Source organism: Myotis brandtii, unplaced genomic scaffold (assembly GCF_000412655.1).
Source record: "Myotis brandtii unplaced genomic scaffold, ASM41265v1 scaffold251, whole genome shotgun sequence".
NCBI lineage: Eukaryota > Metazoa > Chordata > Mammalia > Chiroptera > Vespertilionidae > Myotis > Myotis brandtii.
The window spans coordinates 2,044,142-2,067,610 of NW_005359516.1; the positions used below are offsets into that span (position 1 = coordinate 2,044,142).

Below are 23,469 nucleotides of genomic sequence, written 5' to 3' on the forward strand. Positions count from 1 at the left end.
GCTGTGACTGGTCCGGAGCAAGACTTCTCAGAGTGGTGAGACCTCTAGGGGGAGGGAAGAGGGGCAATGGAGCACTAGGGTTGCGGGAGACTGGGAGTTCCTTGTCCTGCCTGGGGGAAGACAGGTAAGGCTCCACAGTGGAAGTGACCTGGACAGTCGGACAAACTGAGGAAAGGACGTAGGCACCTTCTCCCGCACAGGCTGGGCGGCGGAGAACTTTGTGGGTTTGCAGAGGCACTAGTGGCTTAGACTTGGCAGGAGGGTTGAGTGTGGGTGGGAGTGTCCGGGAGGTGAGACTCTTACCATCCCATCCAAGAGAACTGAAAACTGACAACCTCACCGTTGGGCATTTGCACCATATTAGCTATATGAATAGAGGCACAATTACATAATCATTATTGTTTAAATTTGTGTCTCGTTGAAAGGGAGCTTACATTTCCTTATTTAATAATATCAATTGTTCTGCCTTGGGCGGGTAACTCAGTTAGGGCGTCGTCCCATAGTGAAGGTTTCGGGTTCCATCCCTGGTCAGGGCACATACAAGAAGCAACCAATGAACGGGTAAATAAGTGGAAAAAATTGATGTTTCTCTCTCTCTCTCTCAAATCAATCAATAAATTTAAAAAATCAATTGTTCTGTAAGAAACAGTTCCTTCTCTTACAGTAATATGTATCTTAAATCATAAAAGCAATACGTGTTATTTTTCCATCATAAGATTGTATTCATGCATTATATGTTTAATTAAAAATCAACAAATTCACAAATTTGTTAACAAATCTGAAAAATAATCAGACTAGAAGTGTATACAAGTCCCTCTTAATCCTCCCTTTAGGGGTAGCATGGCTAATAGTTACAATTATGCATATGTGAACTATGTCTTCTGCAACAACTATTTATACTATCCCTGCTACTCTGCAAATTGCTACTAAAAACACTTAGTAGACCATGGCATTCTCCTATGTCAGTGGATGTAGCTCTATCTCATTTTTAATAGTTGTCTAGGTAACATCAAAAGGATATTCCACTATTTTTTCCTTTATTTTAAAAATGACATAAATAGTATATGCATGTATTTCATTTATATCATAAAACAATTCAAACAATGCCAAAATGTAAAGATAAAACAAGAAACAATTGACATCCCCCCCTTCATGTTTGTCTCCACTCCTATCACACCCCATTCCTCAGAAGTGTGAGGTGAGAAATTTGGTGGCAGCGGTTGTTAGTCTAGAGTCCAGCCATGGGCAAACTACGGCCCGTTTTAAATTAATAAAACTAAAAAAAAAAAAGACTGTACCCTTTTATGTAATGATGTTTACTTTGAATTTATATTAGTTCACACAAACACTCCATCCATGCTTTTGTTCCGGCCCTCGGGTCCAGTTTAAGAACCTGTTGTGGCCCTCGAGTCAAAAAGTTTGCCCACCCCTGGAGACTGCTCTCCAGTCTGTAAACAAATTGTTTTATTTAGTCTCTTCGGTTCGTTCATTCCCATTCTCCTCCCCCTCCCACCCAATAAAGAACCATTGGGTTGTGTTCAGTGTATATCTTTGCTGTTATATATTCTCACAAAATATGCATTGTTTTGTGTGCATGTGTTAATTATTTATGTACATTGGGTTTTATATTTCATTTTGTTTTTTACATTCTTTAAAAAAACTATTTGAAAATTATTTCAAATTTATGGAAAGGTTGCAAGAATTGTATAAACAATTTCAGCATGTACATTTTTAGCTGCATTTGCTTTATCATTCTCTCTCTATGTATTTATAAGATTGCTATTGAAGCATTTGTGAATTAGTGGCAGACACCATGCCCCTTTATGCTTAAAAACTCGAGTGTGTATTTTTTAAGAATGAAGACCCTCACCTACATGACTACAGTGCAATGATCAAAATCAGGAAATTTAACATTGATAGAGAGATATAGAATCTTCAGGTCTTATTCAAATATACCAGTTGTCCCAATAATGTTTTTTTATGTTATATTTTTCCTGGCCTAGGACCTAATCCAGTGATTTTCAACCCTTTTCATCTCATGGTACACATAAACTAATTACTAAATTTCTGCAGCACACTAAAATATATATTTTTGAAGATCTGACAAAAATAGGTATAATTTTGATTTCTTCACACCAGATGGTCATTGCTGTTGTCATTTTTAAAATTTGACAATCTAAAAGAAAAGAGGTCAGTGCCCCTGACTAAATACTAAGGTATTGCATGTTTTAAAAATTCTTGTGGCACTCGGTTGGAAATCACTAATCCAATACCATTCATTGCATTTAGTTTTCAAGTTCTTATTAATGTCCTTTAGCTGGAAACAGTTCATTGACTTTTCTTTGCCTTTTGTAACACAGAGACTTTTGAAGAATATGAGCCAGGTATTTTATATACATAATAGTTTCTTGTTTTATATTACAGAAAAGTCATCAAATATAAAAAACTCACCCTACTGCAAACCCATTTGAGCATAACTTGCTGAGGTTATTTCATTATTTTGTATTTCCAATAAACAAGGATATTTTCCCTCACAATCACAATACAGTTATCAAAATCATAAGATTAACATTATTGCCATCAAGTACTTACACCGACTTTTCTTTGCCTTTTGTAACACAGAGATTTTTGAAGAATATGAGCCAGGCATTTTATATACATAATAGTTTCTCGTTTTATATTACAGAAAAGTCATCAAATATAAAGAACTCACCCTACTGCAAACCCATTTGAGCATAACTTGCTGAGGTTATTTCATTATTTTATATTTCCAATAAACAAGGATATTTTCCCTCACAATCACAATACAGTTATCAAAATCATAAGATTAACATTATTGCCATCAAGTACTTACACCTCATTAAATTTTGTCAATTGTCCTGACAATATCCCTGTAGCAAAAGGGCTCAGTTGAGATTATGTATTGCATTGAGTTGACATTGTCTTTTTAGACTCCTTCAATCTGGAAGAGTTCCAGCCTTTTCTTGATTTCATGGCCAGTTATTCTATAGAATGTCCATCAGTCTGAGTCTGTCTGATGCATCCTCACGATTCAATCCAGATTATGCATCTTTGGCAGGAATATCACTGAAGTGATGCTGAATTCTTCTCATTGTAACCTATTAGGTGGGGCATGATTCTGATTTATCCCATTACTGTGATGTGAACTTGAATCATTTCAGCAAGGTGGCATCTGCTGTTTCTCCCTGTCAAGTTATTATTTTCCCTTTGTTATTAATAAATATTTTGGGGAGGGATTTTGAGACTCTGAGCATATCCTGATACTCATCAAATTCTCTCTATATTGTTTATACACATACATGCAATGGATTGTATTCAATGGGTTACTTGATACTGTTATTATTTACTTGGCAAATTGTTCCAACTGCAGTCAGTGGGAGTCCCTTGAAGCTGGCCTTTATGTCATTTTTTTTTGGTAACAGCTTTATTGAGATATAATTCACATATGATACAATTCACCTACTTAAAGTATACAATTCAATGGTTTATAATATATTCACAGAGTTGTGCAACCACTCCTACAATCAACTTTAGAACATTTTCATCATTCCGAAAAGAAACCTTATTATAATCATTAGATATCTACTTCCAATCCTTCCATGCCCCAGGCCCTAAGCAAATAGTAATCTATTTTCTGTCTCTATAGCTTTGCCTATTCTGGACATTTTGTATAAATTTATCCACATTGTATTGTGTAGCAGCACTTCCATCCTTTTCAATGTTGGGTAATATTCCATTGTATGAACATACCACCCTTTGTTTATCCATTCATCAGTTGGTGGACATATAGGTGGCTTCCATTCTTTGGCTAACTTGCCTGAACACTGCCAGCTTGCTGTCCAGAATGACTGCTGCAGTCCACACTCCCCAGCAGTGCACACCAGTTTCTGTATCCACACATCCCCTCTCCCCCAACTTTGTGTTTTCCACTCTCTGGTTTTAGCCAGTTACCGGGCGTCAAGGGCTATTTTGTTGTTTTACTTATCATATCCCTGATGACCAATGACCTTCAGTATCTCCTCAAGTGCTTGTTGGCTTTTCGGTCTGTCCCTCTGAATGTTGCTGTATGTTAGTGCTATATTTTCTTAAAACCTGAAATGGATCTGACTGTTCATATCATTCTCTAACTCTCCCCCTCACTTAAGATGTTCTGAATCACTTTTTCAGGTCAGGCTGCCGGGATGGAGCAAAGCCACTGGACTCCGTGGGACTGGAGTCTGTGGGTGCAGAGTGGCTGGTTTGAACTGAGGTCTGAGCAGAGACTCTGTAGGTCCGTGTGTGGAAGCCCCACAACCTCATCTCATCTCAGCTCCATGGAGTCTAAGGAACAGTTCTTTTTATCAGGGCTGGTGCTGGGCACAGGTAAATGCCAAGATGACTGACTCATTTAATCTCAGCAGGGATCCTGTGGTGGAGGAGAGAGATGTACAGATGGGCAATTATGATGCAATAAGAAAAGTGCTGATAAGGGTTAACATTTTTTTTTATTGATTTCAGAGAGGAAGGGAGAGGGAGAGAGAGATTGAAACATCAATGATGAGAGAGTATCATTGATCGGCTGCCTCCTGCACACCCCCTACTGGGGATCGAGCCCGCAACCCAGGCATGTGCCCTTGACTGGAATCAAACCTGGGACCCTTCAATCCACAGGCTGACGCTCTATTCACTGAGCCAAACCAGCTAGGCAAGGGTTAACATTTATTAAGCACTTACTTGTGTATTCATGAGCTCACACTGACCCAATAAGGTGGACCCTGCTTCTCTGATTTAATAGACGGGGAAGCCAAGGCTCAGGCAGGTCCAATAACTTGCCCAAAGCCACACAGTAAGCAGTGAGACTGAAATTCTTTGTCTCAGGACTAAGCCAGTTTCCTTGACAACCGCTCCCCACAAGCAAGCGTGTAACTACTCTGTCCCTGTCCCGGGGTCAGGGACGGGGGGACGTGCGCCGGGAGTGCGCACTAATGCCACGTCCCTGTCTTTCCGCTAATTTCAGCGGGAGGCTGGGCTTCTGTTCTCTCCTCCTCCAGGCGCCTTCAGACCAGGGCCAGCCTGCCCTCCAGCTCCTGCAGCGGCCTCGTGCTGCCCTCTGCTGGTCTTACAGCGACCACCCTGCTGGGCCCAGCGCCGATCTCCCGGTGCATGCGCCCTGGGTTCCCAGTGAAGGTCTTCTATAGGTTCCGGAGGCCTCTCCTCTCCGCCCAGGGTCAAGGGTAGGGGTTGGGTTGAGCTGGTGGGATATCTCCAGCCCAGTCCAGGATGGAGAAGTTGGGCGCGTGTCTCATTTCTCTCCCTAACCCAGTATCTCCGGGGGAGGTGGGAAGGGGGCGGGATGAGGGTCCTTTAGGGCTGAGAGTTCAGCACCAAGGGGAAGTCCTAAATTCGTTCTGAAGTCCGCGCTGAGCACTGAGGATAGAGGCTGATGGGAACACCCACCCTGACATAGTGAACACTGGCAGCCCCCACCCCAGGCTGCCCCGCGGCCTGACGTCAAAGCCCGCCTCCTTTTAGTGACTAGCGGTTATTTTGAATGTCTGACAGGGGAGACAGACATAGAAGCAAATGACACAGGATGATGTGCAGAAGAATAACTGTGGTACCAGGAGGATCAAGGGTCACCAAGAGGTTGCACCTGAGCAAGGCTTGGTAGGACCTATAGGAAGCCACTAACTGGACTCTCAGGACTGAACCTGTCAGGGCTTGTGTATTTAATAACCACCAGCTGGTGGGAGAGAGGCCACCTCCACTCTACCTGGGTCCTGAAGACCAAGCCTGGGCGTCTGCGTCAGCTCCTTGGGGACAAGGCCCCCAGTCGTCTGCCTTCCATGAAGCCATCCCCTGTCTCTCTGTCGAAAGAATTTGGCAACTTTATACATTTACTGAGTCTCATGCGCCCTGGCCTAGGGACTGAGGGACAGAGATGAGATTACTAGGATCACCAGCTCTATTCATGAGGGGTCTGGAGTCCCCAGAAGGCCAGGATTCCATTACAACTATCACCCAGTCCTACATTTCAGAGAGGACCAAATTCACACACATAGTGAAAAAAACGTTCCTCTCAGCGGCAGACAGTCCCTCTGTGCCCAGCCCGAGGAAATGGTGCCATCTATGGGTCACCGAAGGAGACAGCCTGGGTGTCGCTGTGATAACCTCTGGGCACTCAGGAATGGTTCCATGCTCTTCCTGCTGATTAATGAGAAGGGAACCTGACCTTTGTTGAATGACCAGTTGTTTGGAAGTAACACAAGCGATGGATGGACCCACGTGTGGGCCTGGTTGTGCATTAGGGAGGGGAAAGATCAAGCTTGCAGATGTGTGCCCTACAGAAGCAGTGCTAAAGGCTTCCTTTCCAGAACAGGACAAAAAGGGTGGTGGGCGTGGGGTGTGTGCTCATGTGGAGAGAGGCAGTGGGTCACAGGGTGGGGACAAGTTTAGGGCTGGATGCAATTAAATGTAGCTTAGGAAGTCAATTCTGTTTGTATCTATTAATAATCTAATAAATACATACATTTTATTTATTAATACCAAACACTGGTTTACCAGGTGTCAAACATTCTCCTAAGCATTTCAAAACACTCATTAACCCTCACAACAATCCTGTGAGGTAGGGATTTTGCCCCATTTTGTGTGTGAGGGAACAGAAGCGCAGGGAGGTTAAGTAACTTGCCCAAGGCCACACAGCCTGGGGACACCAACCTGCAACTCCGGCAGTCTGGCTCCAGAGCCCGAGTCTGAACCACTGCAGTTCTGCTTCTCTGACACCTGCTAGCAACATCTCCACATCCTTCTAAAGAGCATTACATGTGTACCTTTTAAAATGGAGCGTGAGGGATTGAAAATAAGCATTTATTGATGGTTTTGATGAAAGTGTTCATCACACTAACAGTGCTGGGTTCAGGGCCTCCACTGCCAGCTCATTCAGGGCTCTGGAGTCAGCTTTTAGTAGACTTCACCCCACAGGGCATGGAAAGCTCTGGAAGCATTGTAAGCCGGGAAGAGACATGGTCCGACTTAGGTTGTAGAAACTGATTTAGGTCTTCTCCAAGGGTAACTGTCATGGAGACCTGGCAATGACTGTGAGGCCGGAGCCCCTACAGCTGTGGTCTCCTGGCCTGGCCATGGGCACTGGTTCAGGGGGACTTGTGAGAAGGGAGGACAGAGGTTGGGAGACCCAGGGAGTTAGAGTCAAATACCTTCTCTCCCACCCTCTCTTCTCTGCCCCCGGTGCCTCCTGAGGTGACTATGTCCTGCCACCTGTCTTGCCCAGCCACTGGCCTTTACTCCTGGTCCGTCTTCCTTCACTGGATGAAGGGCTGGGTACTAGGTGAGTGGGAATGGGCAACTCTGATGACTCCGAACAAGGAGACACCACATTCTACCTGTGTTACCTGGCACTCCTGACTGGAGGTGTAGGATGGGCTGTGCCTGATGGGGCAGATCCAGCTGGCCAGGGCTGGAGAGTATCTTACCTCCTAGGCCTTTTAGAGAGCACAGAGCCCCAGGCAAATAGTCCTGCTGGTTTCTAAACCATCTTGGGATGGGAACTCTGACGGGGGACTTCTCGGAGCGGGCTAGTTCACGGCCCGGGGAACAGGAAAGGAGGGGGAGTCTGGCCAGGCACTGCCTCTTCCCCCTCCTCCCTTAAAGTGCTCTCAGAGTCGCACAGCAGCTGGGTGTGGTTGGCATTGCAGCTGAGAGACCTGTCTTGTTCTGTGGTCCCACAGTGGAGTCCTCAGGGATGTATTTCCAGCACTGGCAGGACATAGTCTCTCTGCCTAGTGGGGTGGCACCTTGGCCTTGGCATATGGGTTTCTGAATAGTCACTTCCCAGTTTCCACGTTTTCCATCAAGACATGTTTGCCCCAAGGGTTCCGGTATTGTCGTCAGAAGGCAACACTTGTCCCCAGGAGCAGCTGCTGGCGCAGAACAATCTTTATTGTGGCTCTACCTGGGGAGGGCTTCGGACCTGAGCTGCACCAGGGCAGAGGAGCCCAGGGGACACTAGGAAGCCAGACTGGGCCATGGTTGGTGCACACCTGCTGGGTTCCCAGCTCAATCACCACTCAGCACCCAGACCCTGGGGGTCTGTCAAGCTGTACTAACAGTATTTTTTTTTAAAAGAAAACCATAGCTTGAGACTAATCCTGAGGAAACAATTAGATAAACTCAGAATTGGGAATATTCTACAAACAACTGGCCTGGACTCTCCAAAATGTCAACGGCATAAAAGATAAAAAGGTGTGTGTGTGTGAATGATGATGGTGGAGGAGGTGAGGCTGATCTAGGTTATAGAACACTCTGGAGTCATGCCAATCAAATGAAATGTCCAAACGTTCATTGGATCCTAGAATCAGGAACCGCCCCACCCCAGTATAAATTCAGTTTAGATATTACATTTCTTGGGTGTGGTAGTGGTGTGGTTATGGAGGAGAATGTCCTTGCATTTAGAAGATAAATGCTGACATATCCAATAATCTACTATGCTGCAATTTACTTTCGTATGGCAAGGAAAATGTTTTGTTCCTTGAAGATATGCTGCTGTTTCCTCCATCCATCTCTCTTGTGGTCAAACATGGGGGCCTTTGTGGTCCTGGAGGTTCTTGCTCCAGGGGAAGTACCCAGGGACTGGGGGGTTTCCTATCAGATCATCTACTCCCGAGAAGGTGACCACCAGCTACGTCCAGGAGATGCGTCCATGCCCACATCAGGGAGTTGTGGCTGTGTGGGGCGGCCAGGGAAGAGGAACAGTTTATTCTCCTTGGGACATGAGTGTTGATTTTCCAGAACAAAGTGTAAGAAATGCTACCTGACAATATTAATATCCTCATCCCTCAATTTATTTTTCAGTCTTAAACACAAAATTAGCTTAAGAACTTAATTTTGTTTCTAATGTACCAGCTTTTTTGCTAATCAAATTATCAGTAACTTCTACTTTAATTAAAAACAGCAAGTTTGGCTCTGGCCAGGTGGCTCAGTTGATTGGAGCATCATTCCGCTCACCAAAAGGTTTCAGGTTTTTTAGGTTCAATTCCCGGTCAGGGAAAGTTCAATCCCCGGTCAGGGGTGTGTGAGGATTTAAAAAAAACAACAACAACGTTACAATCATAATAATGTAACTTTCTCCTCTCACAACAATAGGTGAGATCAAACTGTGTTTCAGCAAAAACTGAGCCTTGTTGAAGTCTAAGGTCCTGAGTTTGGGCACCTATCAAGTGCCAAATGTTTTTATTCAGCCAAGACACTGAATCCTTCCTTAAGTTAAAAACAAAAAAACACCCACATTTAAATTTGGCTGCATTCTGTAGATTCTTTTGAACTAAAAAAATTCTGATGTTACAGTACGTAATTCAAAAGTAGTTTTAAAGATTAACTTGGCTCAGTCAAGTAAAATTCTTTAAAAAATATTTTTATTGATTTCGGAGAGGAAGGAAGAGGGAGAGAGAGAGATAGAAACTTCAATGATGAGAGAGAATCATTGATTGGCTGCCTCCTGCAAGCCCCCCACTGGGGATCGAGCCCACAACCCAGGCATGTGCCCTTGACTGGAATGGAACTTGGGACCTTTCAGTTCTCAGGCCAACGCTATATCCATTGAGCCAAACCGGCCAGGGCTCAAATAAAATTCTTGTCTCCCCCTCCCAAAATTTGTCTAATTTTTGGAAGTACAATAAGTTTTCATTGGCTCTCATTAAGTTTTAGAAATGCTAATTCAATACATTCATTATTGATGACATCAAATTTTACTGAGAAAATCAATAGACTAATTGGCGCTTAGAAATGATTTTTAACATGTTTATTATGGGCTAGTAGTGCACTGTTCTCAATAGGGTGGGTGGGCCTCTCCCTCCATCACCCTTTATTTCCCCTACACGCTCTTCTACTTCCCCCACCTCTTCCTCTCTGGAGATTATTCTGTAATTTGACATTTGAAATGATATTTGAGATGTGTCTTGAGAGCAAAGGTAAGATTTAGACCAGCAATTTTCAACCGCTGTGCTGCTGCAAGGATTTTTCAAACATACAATACCTGACTATTTATTCATTCAGGGGCACTGACCTCTTTTCGAAGCTGTAGTCATTTTTTTATTTGACAATCTAAGGCAAAAGAGTTCAGTGCCCCTGACTAAACAGTCAGGTATTGCATGTTTTTTTAAAAATTTTTATTTATTGATTGATTTGAGAGAGAGAGAAGAGAAGGAGAGAAACATTGATTTGTTGTTCCACTTATCTATGGACCCATGGTTGATTCTTTGATTCTTGTATGTACTCTGACCAGGGATGCACACTTTAACAGCTAATGCTCTCCATTGCCTCACTTACAAAATGAATATTTAAAACATTTTAATTATTGCTTGTGGAAAGAATTGTATTAGATATTTTAATTCCCTCAATAACACTTTTTTTAAAATTGTAGTAAAATATACATAAAAATTACTATCTTAGCTATTTTCAGTTTACAGTTCATTGGCATTGAGTACACTCACTTCATTGTGCAACCACCACCTCCATTCATATTCAGAAGTATTTTTGTCTTAGAAACTGAAACTCTATGCCCATGAAACAATAACTTCTCCTTCTCTCTCCTCCCACTTCCTGATAACAGCCATTATGCTTTCTATTTCTATGAATTTTACCATTCTACACACCTTATATATATGGAATCATACAGTACTGTCCTTTTGACAAAAAGGACCCCCCCGCCGCCACCCCACACTCATCCCAACATACAAAGCAGGGATAGGATCACCCAATAAACACTCCCATTCAAAAGGAGAACAGGAGGCCCCAGTCACTGTTGCAATCTATAATAATAAAAGCGTAATATGGCAATTAGACTGGACATCCTCCCAGACGTCCTTCCTTCCAGAAAAAGCTGCAGCGGGTGGGGGGCTGAGGCAGAGGCAGCAGAGGCCTCTAGTAAAAAGTATACTAGTAAAATACCTAGGAATAAACTTAACAAAGGTGTAAAAGACCTATACACCAAAACAACAAGATATTGTTGAAAGACATTGAAGAAGACACAAGGAAATAGAAAGATATTCCATGTTCATGGATTGGAAGAATCAACATAGTTAAATGGCCATCTAACATAAAACAACACACTGATTTAATGCAATACCCTTTCTCCCTTTCCCCAGGCTAGGCTCAATCTTGGAAGTATAGGATGGTGGAGGGAGGGCTTGACTTGTTGTCTCATTCCCCTCTCTTCTCTCCTTCTCAGCTCTACCCACCAGCCCCGAAACTGTACCTTACTCCAGGTGGCAGAAAAGGCTTGCTTGGAAGATTTGAAATCTGGTATTCGCAACATCTAGGTGGAACATATCCTAAATGCCAGTTCATTTTCTTAGGGATGCTTTTGGGTTTTTTTTGGAGGCCTGCATTGTGGGGATCTCTCACTGGCCACATGGCCTCCCCTCAGCCCCTGCTTTCCTGTGGCCTCACCACACACTCCTCCAGGTGGTCCCTATTGGCACAGTCCATCTTAACCAACTAGAATAGCTTCCCCTGGGGCAGGGGTGGGCAAACTTTTTGACTCGAGGGCCACAATGGGTTCTTAAACTGGACCGGAGGGCCGGAACAAAAGCATGGATGGAGTGTTTGTGTGAACTAATATAAATTCAAAGTAAACATCATTAAAAAAAAGGGTACGGTTTTTTTTTTTTTAGTTTTATTCATTCCAAACGGGCCGGATCCGGCCCGTTAGCACTTAATAATATTCTGTTGTCTAAATATACCACAATTTATTTATCCATTCACCTGATGAAGGCCTTAGACTTTTCATTCATGTGTCAAGTACCAGACTCCATATTTCTAAAACTCCAGAGCCATATACCAAACCTTCTGAGTGGTTCCATTAAGGCTGCCCAAACTTAATATGAGGAAGTGTGGTAGGCAGAATAATGGCCACTAAGATGTCCACATCCTAATCCCCAGAACCGTGGAGTATATTGAGTTACATGGCAAAGTGGAATGGAGGTTGCTAATCAGATAGGGAAATTATCCTGGATTAAGTGGGTGGGCCCAACGTAAGAGGCCTTGAGGCGGAAGCAGGAGGCAGAAGACTCAGTGTCAGTGATGGGATGCGATAAAAACAACCTGCTGATGCTGGCTGTGAGTCAAGGAATGTGGGGGTCGAAAAGAAAGGCGATTCTTGGAAAAGAGTGTGGGAAGGATGCTGGGAAAAATAAACATGAGCTGTCCCATTCAATACTTATAAAAATGTATACACAGTTATAGTTAGATAGTGCTATGAATATACATGTATTAAGTGGGTGGGCCCAACGTAAGAGTCCTTGAAGTGGAAGCAGGAGGCAGAAGACTCAGTGTCATGATGGGATGCGATAAAAACAACCTGCTGACGCTGGCTGTGAGTCAAGGAATGTGGGGATCGAAAAGGAAGGCAATTCTTGGAAAAGAGTGTGGGAAGGATGCTGGGAAAAATAAACATGAGCTGTCCCATTCAATACTTATAAAAATGTATACACAGTTATAGTTAGATAGTGCTATGAATATACATGTAGATATATGTATATCTACATATACATATATACATGAAAATAGGAAGAATGAACTGGTATACAGCTGGTTTTTCTCCCCTATATGGTAGGTAATTTTTTTTCTTTTGCTTACCTGGAATTTTTCTATAATGAATATTATCCTATCTTCCAATAAAAAAAAATGGTAATTGACTCTACCTTCGCTACACTTCCCATTGGCTAATCAGGGCTATATGCAAATTAGCTGCCAAGAAAGATGGTGGTTAACCTCCAACAAAGATGGCGGTTAATTTGCATGTAGGCTCAATGATGGGAGGCGAAAGGGGAAGGACGGAAGAACGGTGATCGGAAACCCAGACAGCAGGCAAGAGCTGACTTTGCCCTGCCCCCGGCCCTGGATTGGAGAACCGGGGCCACCTTTGCCCGCCCCCCAGCCAATGATCTCGATCAGAAAGCCGGGCCGCAGGCAAGGCGGCACTCCTGGGACCCAGGAGCCTGAGGTCTGCAGGCGAAGCAGCGATCAAGCTATGAGGGGGATGGTGGGGGGCGGAAGGAGTGACAGGAGCAGCTCTGGCCAGAGACTGAAGGCTCCAGCCACAGCGAAGACTGGGTCCAGAGCGAAGATGGAAGGCGGTGGCCAGAGTGAAGGTCTGGGTCCTGGGTGCCAGAGGAAAACTGGTGCCAGCAGCCAGGGGAAGGGAAAGCCTATTGCATGACCCTTTTCGTGCAACAGGCCTCTAGTTATTTATATAATAAAGAAACAAAGGATTTAAAAAGCAACTATGCATACTTTTTCCAAGAGTCCTTTGTTACTTTCCTGACATGACTTTGCCCTTCCCACTATGGCCACAGACAGGGTTCTTTGACTTGGATGGTTCAGAGCAGCCTCCTCTACCCTGGACTCAGCCATCTTTCCATGCAGCCAGGTTCTCTCCCGCACCCTCCAATGTCCAGACCACTGCTTATGTGGCACCAGATGCAATGGCCTGTTTTCCTATGGCCTGGCCCATTGTCACTGCTCCAGAGAAACCTGCCTCCACATAATGTCCTTAAAAAGAGTAACCCATTCCCAAGTTTAAGGAAGACTGGGGAGGTCCCCCATAGTGTCCTTGGTTCTCTTCAATCTTGGGAGAGTTCTCCATTAATTCAAGAATAAAAAAAATAAGATTTTTTTTCCACCAAGAGGAACACTATTTCTGAATGCAAGGCCTATAGCTGTCTTTCTCCTTGCACCTGGGGCAGAGCAGGCATTCTAGAGGAATGGATGGATGAAACGTCCCACCTACCACTCTTCCTTCTTGGTGTCTCTGTCCTATCTGCTCTTCCAGGCCACACATCTAGAGTGTGGTATGGAATCTTTTAATTATCTGGGCTCTGCCGGTGAAATCCCCCATTACATTGTGTGCAGGAGTCCTCTCTGAGGCCTGTGGACCAGCCTGACCAGCTGTAGTGGCTCCCATCTCATTTCATAGTTATTCTTCCCTCTCTTCCCCTCTCTGTGTCTCTGCTCCTTCCCCGCTCCCCTCTCCCTGGTTTGTTGTCCACTCTAGTTTCTTGGTCTCTTTTCCACTCCCATTGATGATATCCATGGTCCACCTTTAAGAATAAGGTGCGTTCCAACCAGAGAAAGGGGAGAAGTGGCCAAACTGTTTCCTTCCTCCATCCTTATCCAGAAAAGGTCTTAGAACCTCAGTAGCATGGCCAGTGGGGAAACAGAAAAATGAGCTTGGACTTCCTTTTCTCTCATGACAGCAGTGATTTTTGGTCACTCCTGGTCTGGCCCAAACTTCCTCCTCTGTTTGGAAGTTATGGCATCTCCAGAGTGTCCAGGAGAACTGCCCACATCTCTGGTTACAAAGCACGACTGAGCACTTCTCTCCTGGTTCTCCTTCCAGGCCGGCAGGGCAGGGGCCAGGTGGAGCACCCAGAGGGGTGCACGGGAGAGGTGCTCGTGCTCAGTGAACACCAGGAGATGGAAAATGGCAGGTGACGCACTCTTTCTCTGCAAGTGGGAAATGAAACTCAGTACGGGACTTTACACCCATTGCCTCTGGAATACCACAGGACCCACAGCCCAGGATTCTGGTTGCTTCGTGTTTAACTTCCTCCTGCTGGATCAACCTTTTGTCCAGTGATCAGTAGAATACCTATTTGGGGCCTCCGTGTTTATCACGTGGATACATGCTCCCCAACATCAGCCCCTTCTTCCACAGGGGGTGCCAGCACGTTGAAGCTCTGGATCCTTTCCTGGGACCACCAAGAGGGCATATGAATGTGCCATTAATGGCTCATGCTACCAACCAGCAAAGATTTGGGAAAAGTCAACTTTTTGGCAGAGAAGGGAGGGGCCAGATGCTCCCAAGTTGTGTTGTGTGTCAGCTTCTCTCTCAAATGCCTCAGGAGGAGACCTGGACCCTAAGGGCTCCTTCTATCACAGTTTTGAGTAACTTGGATTCTTTCCCACGCTCGGGCCCTGAACTGTGAATGTAGTTGTGAATGTAGGGCCAGAAGCCAGGAGCAGAAGAGCTGAGTTGACTCTAGGGTTAGACTGGGTACTAAGCATGAGAGTTCAGGAGCAGAACATTCTAACCATTGAACCAAGGCTCTGCAACTAGATGAGCAGCCTGAAGAAAATGGGTATAGTTATAACTGCGCAGAGACCAGCAGTGAGTTAGTGTGAGGCCTTCAGTTTGTGCGATTAGCTGAAGTCAAAGGTTAGGACAGATAGAAGTCCTGGAGGCTCCAGACAGAATGTGGGGAGAGAGGAGATGAAAGAGGGTGAATCCCAACATCCTTGTGACCCACTTCCTTCTCAGCACTAGGGAAGTGTGGTGTGGGGTTTCCTCATTCAGTCAGAGAAGCAGCTCCAGTCTGAGGCCTAGGCAGCCAGAGAGAGAGCGGCTAGGGGCCTGTAAGAACAATGGGCTGGCCAGACAGGGCTGAGCAGGGAGGTCGGATCTTCTCAATTATCCCCTGAAAGTGTAGGTAGCTCTTTCCTTCCCCCTGCTCATTTAGCTTCCAACCCCGGTCTCTGACACCACTTTGCCAACTGGCTCCACTTGCTCAGCCTCAACAAGGCTGGGCTAGCTTTCTAGTCCTATGGCCAGAACTGTTTTGCACTTTGGGTAAGGTGTCAATCATCCTTCATTCATGCCTTTGCTGTGGTAATGAATGAGACTTTCCAAAGGCAGTGGGAAGAAGCAGTAACTTCTGGAAGACAGATCCCAGCCCACAGACTGTAGGGTTCTGACTTAAGAAATAATCAGCCATCAATTCTTCCATTCATTTGTTTTTCATGTACCCATCATTGATAAGTACATAATCAATGGGTGGGTACATCCATCCACCCACCTATTCATCCATTCCACCCATTCACCCATGTAATTATCTGGACTGACTGCCTTTTCTTTTTCCTCCCCTCTTTCCCTTCCTCTCTTCCTTCATCTCCTTTCCACCTTCCAAGAAATATATGTTTAGAATCCGTTATGTATGAGGTTTCTCAGATTTGGCAGACTTCTTCAAAAGATGAGAAGCTTCCATTTGATAAAGGAATACGGCATCATCTAAGATGCCTTAATAATAGAAATTAGAATATTTCAGCACAATGGTTTCCTTACTGGTCTCTCTGCTTCCAGAATTTTCACACCTTAATCTAGGTTTCTCACCATGATCAGAGTTTCTCACCATGATCAGAGTAATCTTTTTACAATGTTCCCATCCTCTCTCTCTCTCCTGCCTGAAGGCCTTCATTGGCTCCATATCACCCTAAGTCAGAGTCCAAGCTTCTTAACATAATCCATAAGGATCTTCATGATCTGACCCTACGTGTCTCTTTAGCCTCGTGGCCTTTCTGCTCCTGTCATATACTTTACATGCCAACACCACCAAAATGCTTACAGTTGACCTGACATTCCATGCTGCCTTATGCCCCTATACTTTTAAATATGCCAATCCCTCTACCTGGGACTTTTTACCATTACTCCATTCTCTGCACTTCCTTTCAATCGTGCATATGCTTCCATTGTTATGATCATCACCCTGTATTGTAAATTATTTGCTTGGGTCTGTTTTTCCTTCCAGACTGTGAAGTGCTTGAATGCAAATAATCTGAGTTATTCATCTTTGTGGCCCAGTCCTAGTACAGTGTCTGGTACTTAGAAGGCAGTCAATATGTGTTTGTGGAATGAATGGATGGGTGGGTAAATGATGGATGAGGGGATTAAAGAAGTAGGATAGCCTTGGGACAAGATGGTGAAGGTATCCAAGTAACAGACCCCCCCCCCCAAAAAAAAGGAAGGAGACAAATAACCTCTTTCCTTTGAGGAAAGCCCGGAACTGTGGCATAGGCCAGGCAAGGTGTCTAAGTCAGGAATGGGGAACTTGGGGATTACCTTTTGTGGGACTCACTTCCCCTTTCTTCTAGATAAAAGTTCCTTGGTGAGAGAGCTGGCCAGAAGCACCTGTATGCAGGGGTAAGAGTGCAGGATGAAGGCTGCAGAGAGTGAGGTCCCTGATGCTCACTTCACTGTAGATAAACAGAACATCTCCCTCTGGCCCCGAGGCAAGCACCAGTTCCTACTCAGAACCCGCTCAATGCTCTCTGCCTAAACCCGCGTTTGCTGGTCCTTCAACAAATGTCTTCTTCTTCCAACAGAGCCTCCTCCCAAGATGGGTTCGTCTCCAGTTCTGAGGAAACCTTGCACGGTCCGTGCTGCCTTCGTCATCCTGACGCTGGTCCTGCTCGCCTCTGTCGTGCTGCAGGCCATTCTCTGTAAGTCCTCTGGCTTCATCATGTGGGCCGGCTCCTTCTCCAGGGCCAGTCAGCTTCCGCACACCCAGCCCTCTCTTTCCTGCTCTCCAGTGGTCTCTCCCGCCTATGGCTTTTTCATTTGCCTCATTTTATTTGCCTCTTTCCTTGTGCATTCACGGGTCCCTGTCCTCAGTAAAATGAACTGCTGCTCTTTCTTTCCCACTTCCGGGGAGGTTTTTCTGAATGGGATCAGCACTTGCATGCTTGTGCTCAAAGATACACTCTTTGTTCCAAGGAAACGCTCACCTATTTCTTTAGCCCATGTCATTTTTCTCCTCCCTCTCTGAGCTCTATGTCCCTTCGATCCAGAGAGAGCCTTGTGGGACTCCCCAACAGTGAGTAAGATGTTTCCGACTCCACAAGGGATGGAATCCCAACCGTGTCCTCAACCCCAGCTGACTAGATGGGTAACTTGACCAAGAAGCCAACAAATCTCCAGGATTCTTCCCCTCCCCTGGACCCCTTTGTGCTCTCTTCATTCTCCTGTTCTCATGTCAAGGGAGCCTTCCTACTTCTTCACTGGATGTGTGACTTATCTTCCTTCTTCTCCCAGCTGAGGCCCGTGGCTTCTGCAGCTGGCAGAGCCTTCACCTTCTATCAGGAAGCAGAGGAAGGGGACATCTGTCTTCTCCTTTTATGGCTTTGGGACATATTTCATCTTAGACTTGGAGCCTCTGAGCAGAGTCTTCTCTGCTTGGAGCCCTCTTGGCTTACTTTTGTGGGGTTTTTAAAGAAATATATTTTATTAGTTTCAGAGAGGAAGGGAGAGGGAGAGAGAGAGATGGAAACATCAGTGATGAGAGAGAATCATCAATCAGCTGCCTCCTGCGCACCCCACGCTGGGGATTGCACTCACAACCTGGGCATATGCCCTTACCAGGAATCGAACTGTGACCTCCTGGTTCATAGGTCGATGCTCAACCACTGAGCCACACTGGCCAGGGGCTCTTGGTTTACTTTTGGTCTCCTCTCTGGCACCAAACCTGTGACCTAATCAGAGTGTGACAATGGGAGGGATAAGGGAAGAGGATAAATTGTTTAATAATTCTCTCTTTCTGTTTTCTCTGGAGAAGTGACTTCCAAGTTAGAAGTGTGCATGGCTGGCTGTTCTCATGGTCACAAAGAGCCTGTGGACAGATGTGGGAGGGGTGGTGCTGCCCTCGCTGATGGCCACTGCAGGAGTCTCTGAAAGGAGAGGCTGGGAATCAAGTGACAGGGCACAGAGGGATGTGGGGAGGGGCCAAAGGTGTGGTTGAGGGCGTCCCTTTACCAAATGTGCTCTGAACATTTAAAGAAAATTTAGGACTGGGTTATAATCCCTGGTTCTGTTGCCTGTGAGGTCTTCTAACAGAGAGCCCATGATTATCAATCTTTGCGTTGCCCGCAGCTACCAGAGTTCCAGGCACATGGTAGGTGCCATCACTTGTTTGTTAAATAAATAGATTAGGAATGAACGTAGGATAAACAACAGCTCCTTGGGTTGGGTCCTTGGGAAACTCGAGCCCATCTCTTCCCTTCCTCTTATCACTCTGATAACACCCCCACTCCCCTCCCTAGGGATCCCTTTGACTGACCCCTTGACTTTCTCAAATCCAGATCCCTGGTTTATGGGCACACTATCAGATGTAAAGACCAATGCCCAGTTGCTGAACAGTCGTGTGGACAACATCAGCACCCTGAGTTCTGAAATTAAGAGGAATAGAGGCGGCGTGAAGGCAGCTGGCATTCAGGTCCAGATGGTGAATGCTAGCCTGGATTATGTGCATTCTCAGATCCGGAGGCTGGAAACCGGTATGAAGGCAGTCAATGCACAGATCCAGATGTTAACAAGAAGTTGGGAGGAAGTCTACAGCTTAAATGCCCAGCTCCCAGAATTAAAAAGAGATTTGGATAAAGCCAGTGCATTAAATGTAAAGATTCGAGGACTCCAGAGCAATTTGGAGAATATCAGCACGTTACTCAAACAGCAAAGTAAGTGACTGAGAAAATAATATTGCAAGCTGATCGGTGGCCCATGGGACCTTGCTGGTCTCAAGCCTGAGGCCACTGGGGCTGGTGTGTGTGTGGAGGGAAGCAGAAGAGGAGCAGGGCAGGCATGGCTGCAAAGCTAAGAAGAGAGGGCTCAGCATTGGGGTTGGGGAGGACTTAGGAGAAAAGGAACCAGGACCAACTTGGGCTTCCACACAAAGGCACAGAAAATGGCATTAGGGAGTCTCTGTCCTGGCCCAAACCCAGCTATTTTCCATTAAGTTTCTTACCTAGAGCCCAGGGTCTCAGCCACTTGTGATGGCCAGTGGAGAACTGCTTCTCTCTCATGAGAGATAGATTCTTGGTCCATCCTCTCTCTCTCCCCTCTCTGAGCCCAGAGACTCTACTAACCTCAGTCAGACTTTCAGAATCTGCAAGATTGTCCCCAAACACCTACACAAGGACCCAAGGACCCTAGAGCCCAGCCCCATTCATTGCTATCGCTGGGATCTCACTTAAGTGTCCCCACCTAGCCAGCACCCAGAGAAACAGGAACACCAGTGTTCACCTTTCACCTGTTCTCCAGATGACATTCTACAGATGGTTTCTCAAGGCTGGAAGTACTTCGAGAAGAACTTCTATTACTTTTCTCATGTCCCAAAGACCTGGTACAGCGCCCAGCAGTTCTGTGTGTCCAGGAATTCACAACTGACTTCGGTGACCTCAGATAGTGAGCAGGTGAGTGTTATTTCTACTGGAGGTATATTAGTAGCTGCATTAGGCAGGATGGGCAAGATTATGCTGCCATGACAAAAATCCCCAAATATCAGTGACCTAACAATGAAGGATTACTTCTCACACTACATGTCCAACAAGGGCCTACAAGGGGTTTTGCTCATTGTGGTTACTCAAGGAGACTTCATCTCATGTATGTTTCCACAATTGCTGAGGCAGGAAAAGGAAACATGACACATTGTGTATTCTGGGCTCTGCCCGGAATTAACACATCTCTACTCACATTTTCATTGTAAAGCAAATGATGTAATACTCCTAGCTTCAAAGAGAGTAGGAAGGGACCATCTTTCTGGATGCCCAGAAAACAGAAATATTTGTAAACAGCATTATTGACACCACAGAACCCAAGAAGTCTTCTGCCTGGTGAGGCAGGAAATTGAACAAACCCCTTCCATTTGGAAGGTGTGGTAGTAGTGTAGGCAAGAGCTTGGTCCTGGGGTCAGAGTCTAGAATCCCCACCCTGCCTCTAACTAGTCCCAGATGAAACACAAGTAATAATAGCACCTGCCTCAAACAAACAACAATACTGAAGTTATTCCGATCAAGTAAGTGCATACAAATGTATAGTACCTTGTACATACGAAGTGCTCACTACATTTAGATATCATTGTTTGGGCCATTCTCCTGGGGTCCCTGTTCTGGAGTTTAGCTGATTCTTTCTTGTGCTCTAGCACCTGCTTCCTGAGGGTCAGAAGGCCTGAGTCCCGAGTCCGTTAGTTGCAGGGCAAAGACAAATAATTAGGAAGATGGACTCTGGCTCTGAGCAGGGACAGGAAGAAGCTTGAGAAAGGTCAGGATGCAGGTGTGTCCGTGGGTTCAGGGGCTGTCACTGAGGACAGGAGAAGAACACCCAGAGTGACAGGTGCTCTAACTCCCCGTGATGGCAGCATCTCTGCTCATTCTGTCTTCCCTACAGGAGTTTCTGTACAAAACAGCAGGTGGACTTCCCTACTGGATCGGCCTGACCAAAGCAGGGACTGATGGGGACTGGTACTGGGTGGATGAGACTCCATTCAACAAGGTCCAGAGTATGAAGTAAGGCCCCCAGAGCCCTCCTTCCCAGCATGACATTTTTTGGATCAGGGCCAGGGTAGAAGCCTGGGATGATATTTCCCTCTGACTATAGCATTTGTGATCCTTCCCTGTCCACTGGTGCCTGGAGCACTGAACCAAAATCCAGCTCACTTCTGTCACTAATTGGCTGTGGGGGCGGGGACATACGTGTGGCCTCTCTGTACCCTCAGGGGTTTGGCAGCATGGCTGTCCAGCCAGCTTCGGCAGGGGGCCTCGTCTATGTCTAGATGTCCTAGTGTGGTTGGTGTAGAGCCATGAGAGAGGTGGGCCGGTTCAGTCCTAATCTGAGGTGATGGCAGGCTTAGAGGTTGACAGCTCACCAATTCCCTTCCTCTCAGGCGTGGGTGCAAAAATTTGTGACATTATCACCTGGGACCAAAGCTTGGATTGAAATTACTCCTTTCTTCACTGGAAATATGTTTTCCTTTGTTTTTTTTCATGTGATAGGTTCTGGATTCCAGGTGAGCCCAACAATTTGGGGAACAATGAACACTGTGCCAATTTAAAGATGTCCTCACTTCAGTCATGGAATGATTCCCCCTGTGACCATCCGTTCCTTTTCATCTGTAAACGTCGCTATATTCCATCAGAACCATGACAGGACTGACTCCCAAGTTGGCACTTTGAGCCTCATTGCTTGTCCAAACTCAAGGAAGTGCCACTCGTCCTCCACACTCCAAGGTGACTTTGCACCTTAACTTTCCTTGCTTCAAAAGTGTCCCTTATGCACCTGGAATCCATCTGCCTTGGCTGGAAGTTCTTCGACCCCATAGAGGGAGCTGGAATTGAAAGATCTTGGGTTAAAATGGGAGGGGAAGGTGAAGAAGATTTAGAAATTCAAACTGCCTCAGTAGATGGATCAGGACCCATAATTTGGGGCACCCCCTAGGGTTTTGCTTCTTCTTGGCTGAGCTAGGTGTGTGTGTGTGTGTGTGTATACCTAGTTATTTTTTGAAAAAAGTATTGTGCCTGCAATATGGTGACAGGACTTGAGGGAGGTCAGAGTAGAGGCAGGGAGAGCCATTGGAAGATAATTGAGTCCCTTCAGAGAAGCCTCAGTTTCATCACATGAAAGCTGCTTCAGATGCCCAAGCAATTCTTCTGCTACTGATAGCCAGCAGCTTTCCAGTGGATCCCCCAAATCCCCAGTTGCCTGCTTAGAGGGCCGTGTTCTTTGGAAGACTCTGCTCTTGGGGATCCTGTCCGTGCCTCCCTCTTCATCGACATCCTCTTCATCCTCAATAAAATGCTTCCTGGGTAAAGGCCTCCCTCTGTGTGCACATTTCATTCCTGGGTGTACATCTGCTTTGCTAGACATGAAGTTCTGGGGTATCCTCAGGAACCAGTGGGGGTTCAAAATGAACAAGGAGTAGAGAACCCACAGAATAAGACCAATGCTTATCCCTGGTTTTATCAAAGCGAAGGAGAGTGAGGTCTCCAGTGTCTGTTTTTTTTTTTAAAAAAAAAGTTTTAATTGGTTTTTTAGAGAAAGAGGATGGGAGAGGGAGAGAGAGAAACAATGATTGGTTACCTCCTGGGAATTGAATCTGCAACCTGGGTATGTGCCTTGACCAGGAATCGAACCAGCAACCTTTTGGTGCACAGGACAGCCCCCAACCAACTAAGCCACACCAGCCAGGGTGGTCTGCAGTGTCTTGACTTTCTTGGTGGTCTTTCCTCTAACTAGTCACTGGAAAGTCTTCTAGTCTCTAGTTTTACTCTCAAGGGGGAAAACTCCTCAGGTTTCCTACTCTTCCCAGAACCCTGTTCCAAGGAATTGTGTTCAAATCTCAGCCCAGTGGCTGAGGCAGGAATCCAGGCAGCACCAGACAGGAGGGGAGGAAAGTGGAAACAGGAGGGAGTGCAGAGTCCTACAGGGGGGACATATTTCTTCAATGAAATGGGTTGTCTTCCAGGCCATAGACTTCTTGTTATGACCTCACATGGTAGAAGGGCCAGCAAGTATAAGGCCACTAATCCCCTTTATGAGAATGTTAGGTTAGGTGGCTCAGAAGGCGGCGAAGGAAATAAAGAGAGTTGATCAGAAAAGGAAGGAAGGAAAGTTTATTCTGCGTCCCCGGGAGACCCACGTACCCCCAAGGACAGGGCACGTGGATTCACGCCAACAGGGGAGGGGGGCGCTTTTTTTTATACTGCGGTTGGGTGAGGGGTGGGGACATGAGCTGAGGTATTCAGCTGAGGAAGTTTCAGCTGCAGGTGGTCAGCAAGGTATTCAGGAAGGAGTCAGTATCTGTGTCTGGCATGCTGATCTGTTAGAAATGCCAGGGGGAGTCCATTATCTCG

General features: G+C 45.7%; 1 protein-coding gene across 1 annotated transcript; it reads left to right on the forward strand.

Annotated features, from left to right (window-relative positions):
• The first annotated feature begins 99 nt into the window (after positions 1 to 99).
• On the forward strand, positions 100 to 21,792 carry CD207 (CD207 molecule, langerin). Its single transcript, XM_005867782.2, has 7 exons — positions 100 to 124; positions 16,942 to 17,079; positions 17,173 to 17,289; positions 18,925 to 19,299; positions 19,883 to 20,034; positions 21,008 to 21,126; positions 21,613 to 21,792. The coding sequence occupies exons 2-7, from the start codon at positions 17,004 to 17,006 to the stop codon at positions 21,761 to 21,763; spliced, it is 990 nt and encodes a 329-aa protein (XP_005867844.1). The 5' UTR covers positions 100 to 124; positions 16,942 to 17,003; the 3' UTR covers positions 21,764 to 21,792.
• Positions 21,793 to 23,469: the final 1,677 nt, after the last annotated feature.

Coding starts and splice junctions, on each gene's coding strand:
- CD207 (XM_005867782.2), top strand. CDS start 17,004: ATGAAGGCTGCAGAGAGTGAGGTCCCTGATGCTCACTTCACTGTAGAT. Junction 17,080..17,172: donor CATCTCCCTCTGGCCCCGAG/GCAAGCACCAGT, acceptor TTCTTCCAACAG/AGCCTCCTCCCAAGATGGGT. Junction 19,300..19,882: donor CACGTTACTCAAACAGCAAA/GTAAGTGACTGA, acceptor CCTGTTCTCCAG/ATGACATTCTACAGATGGTT.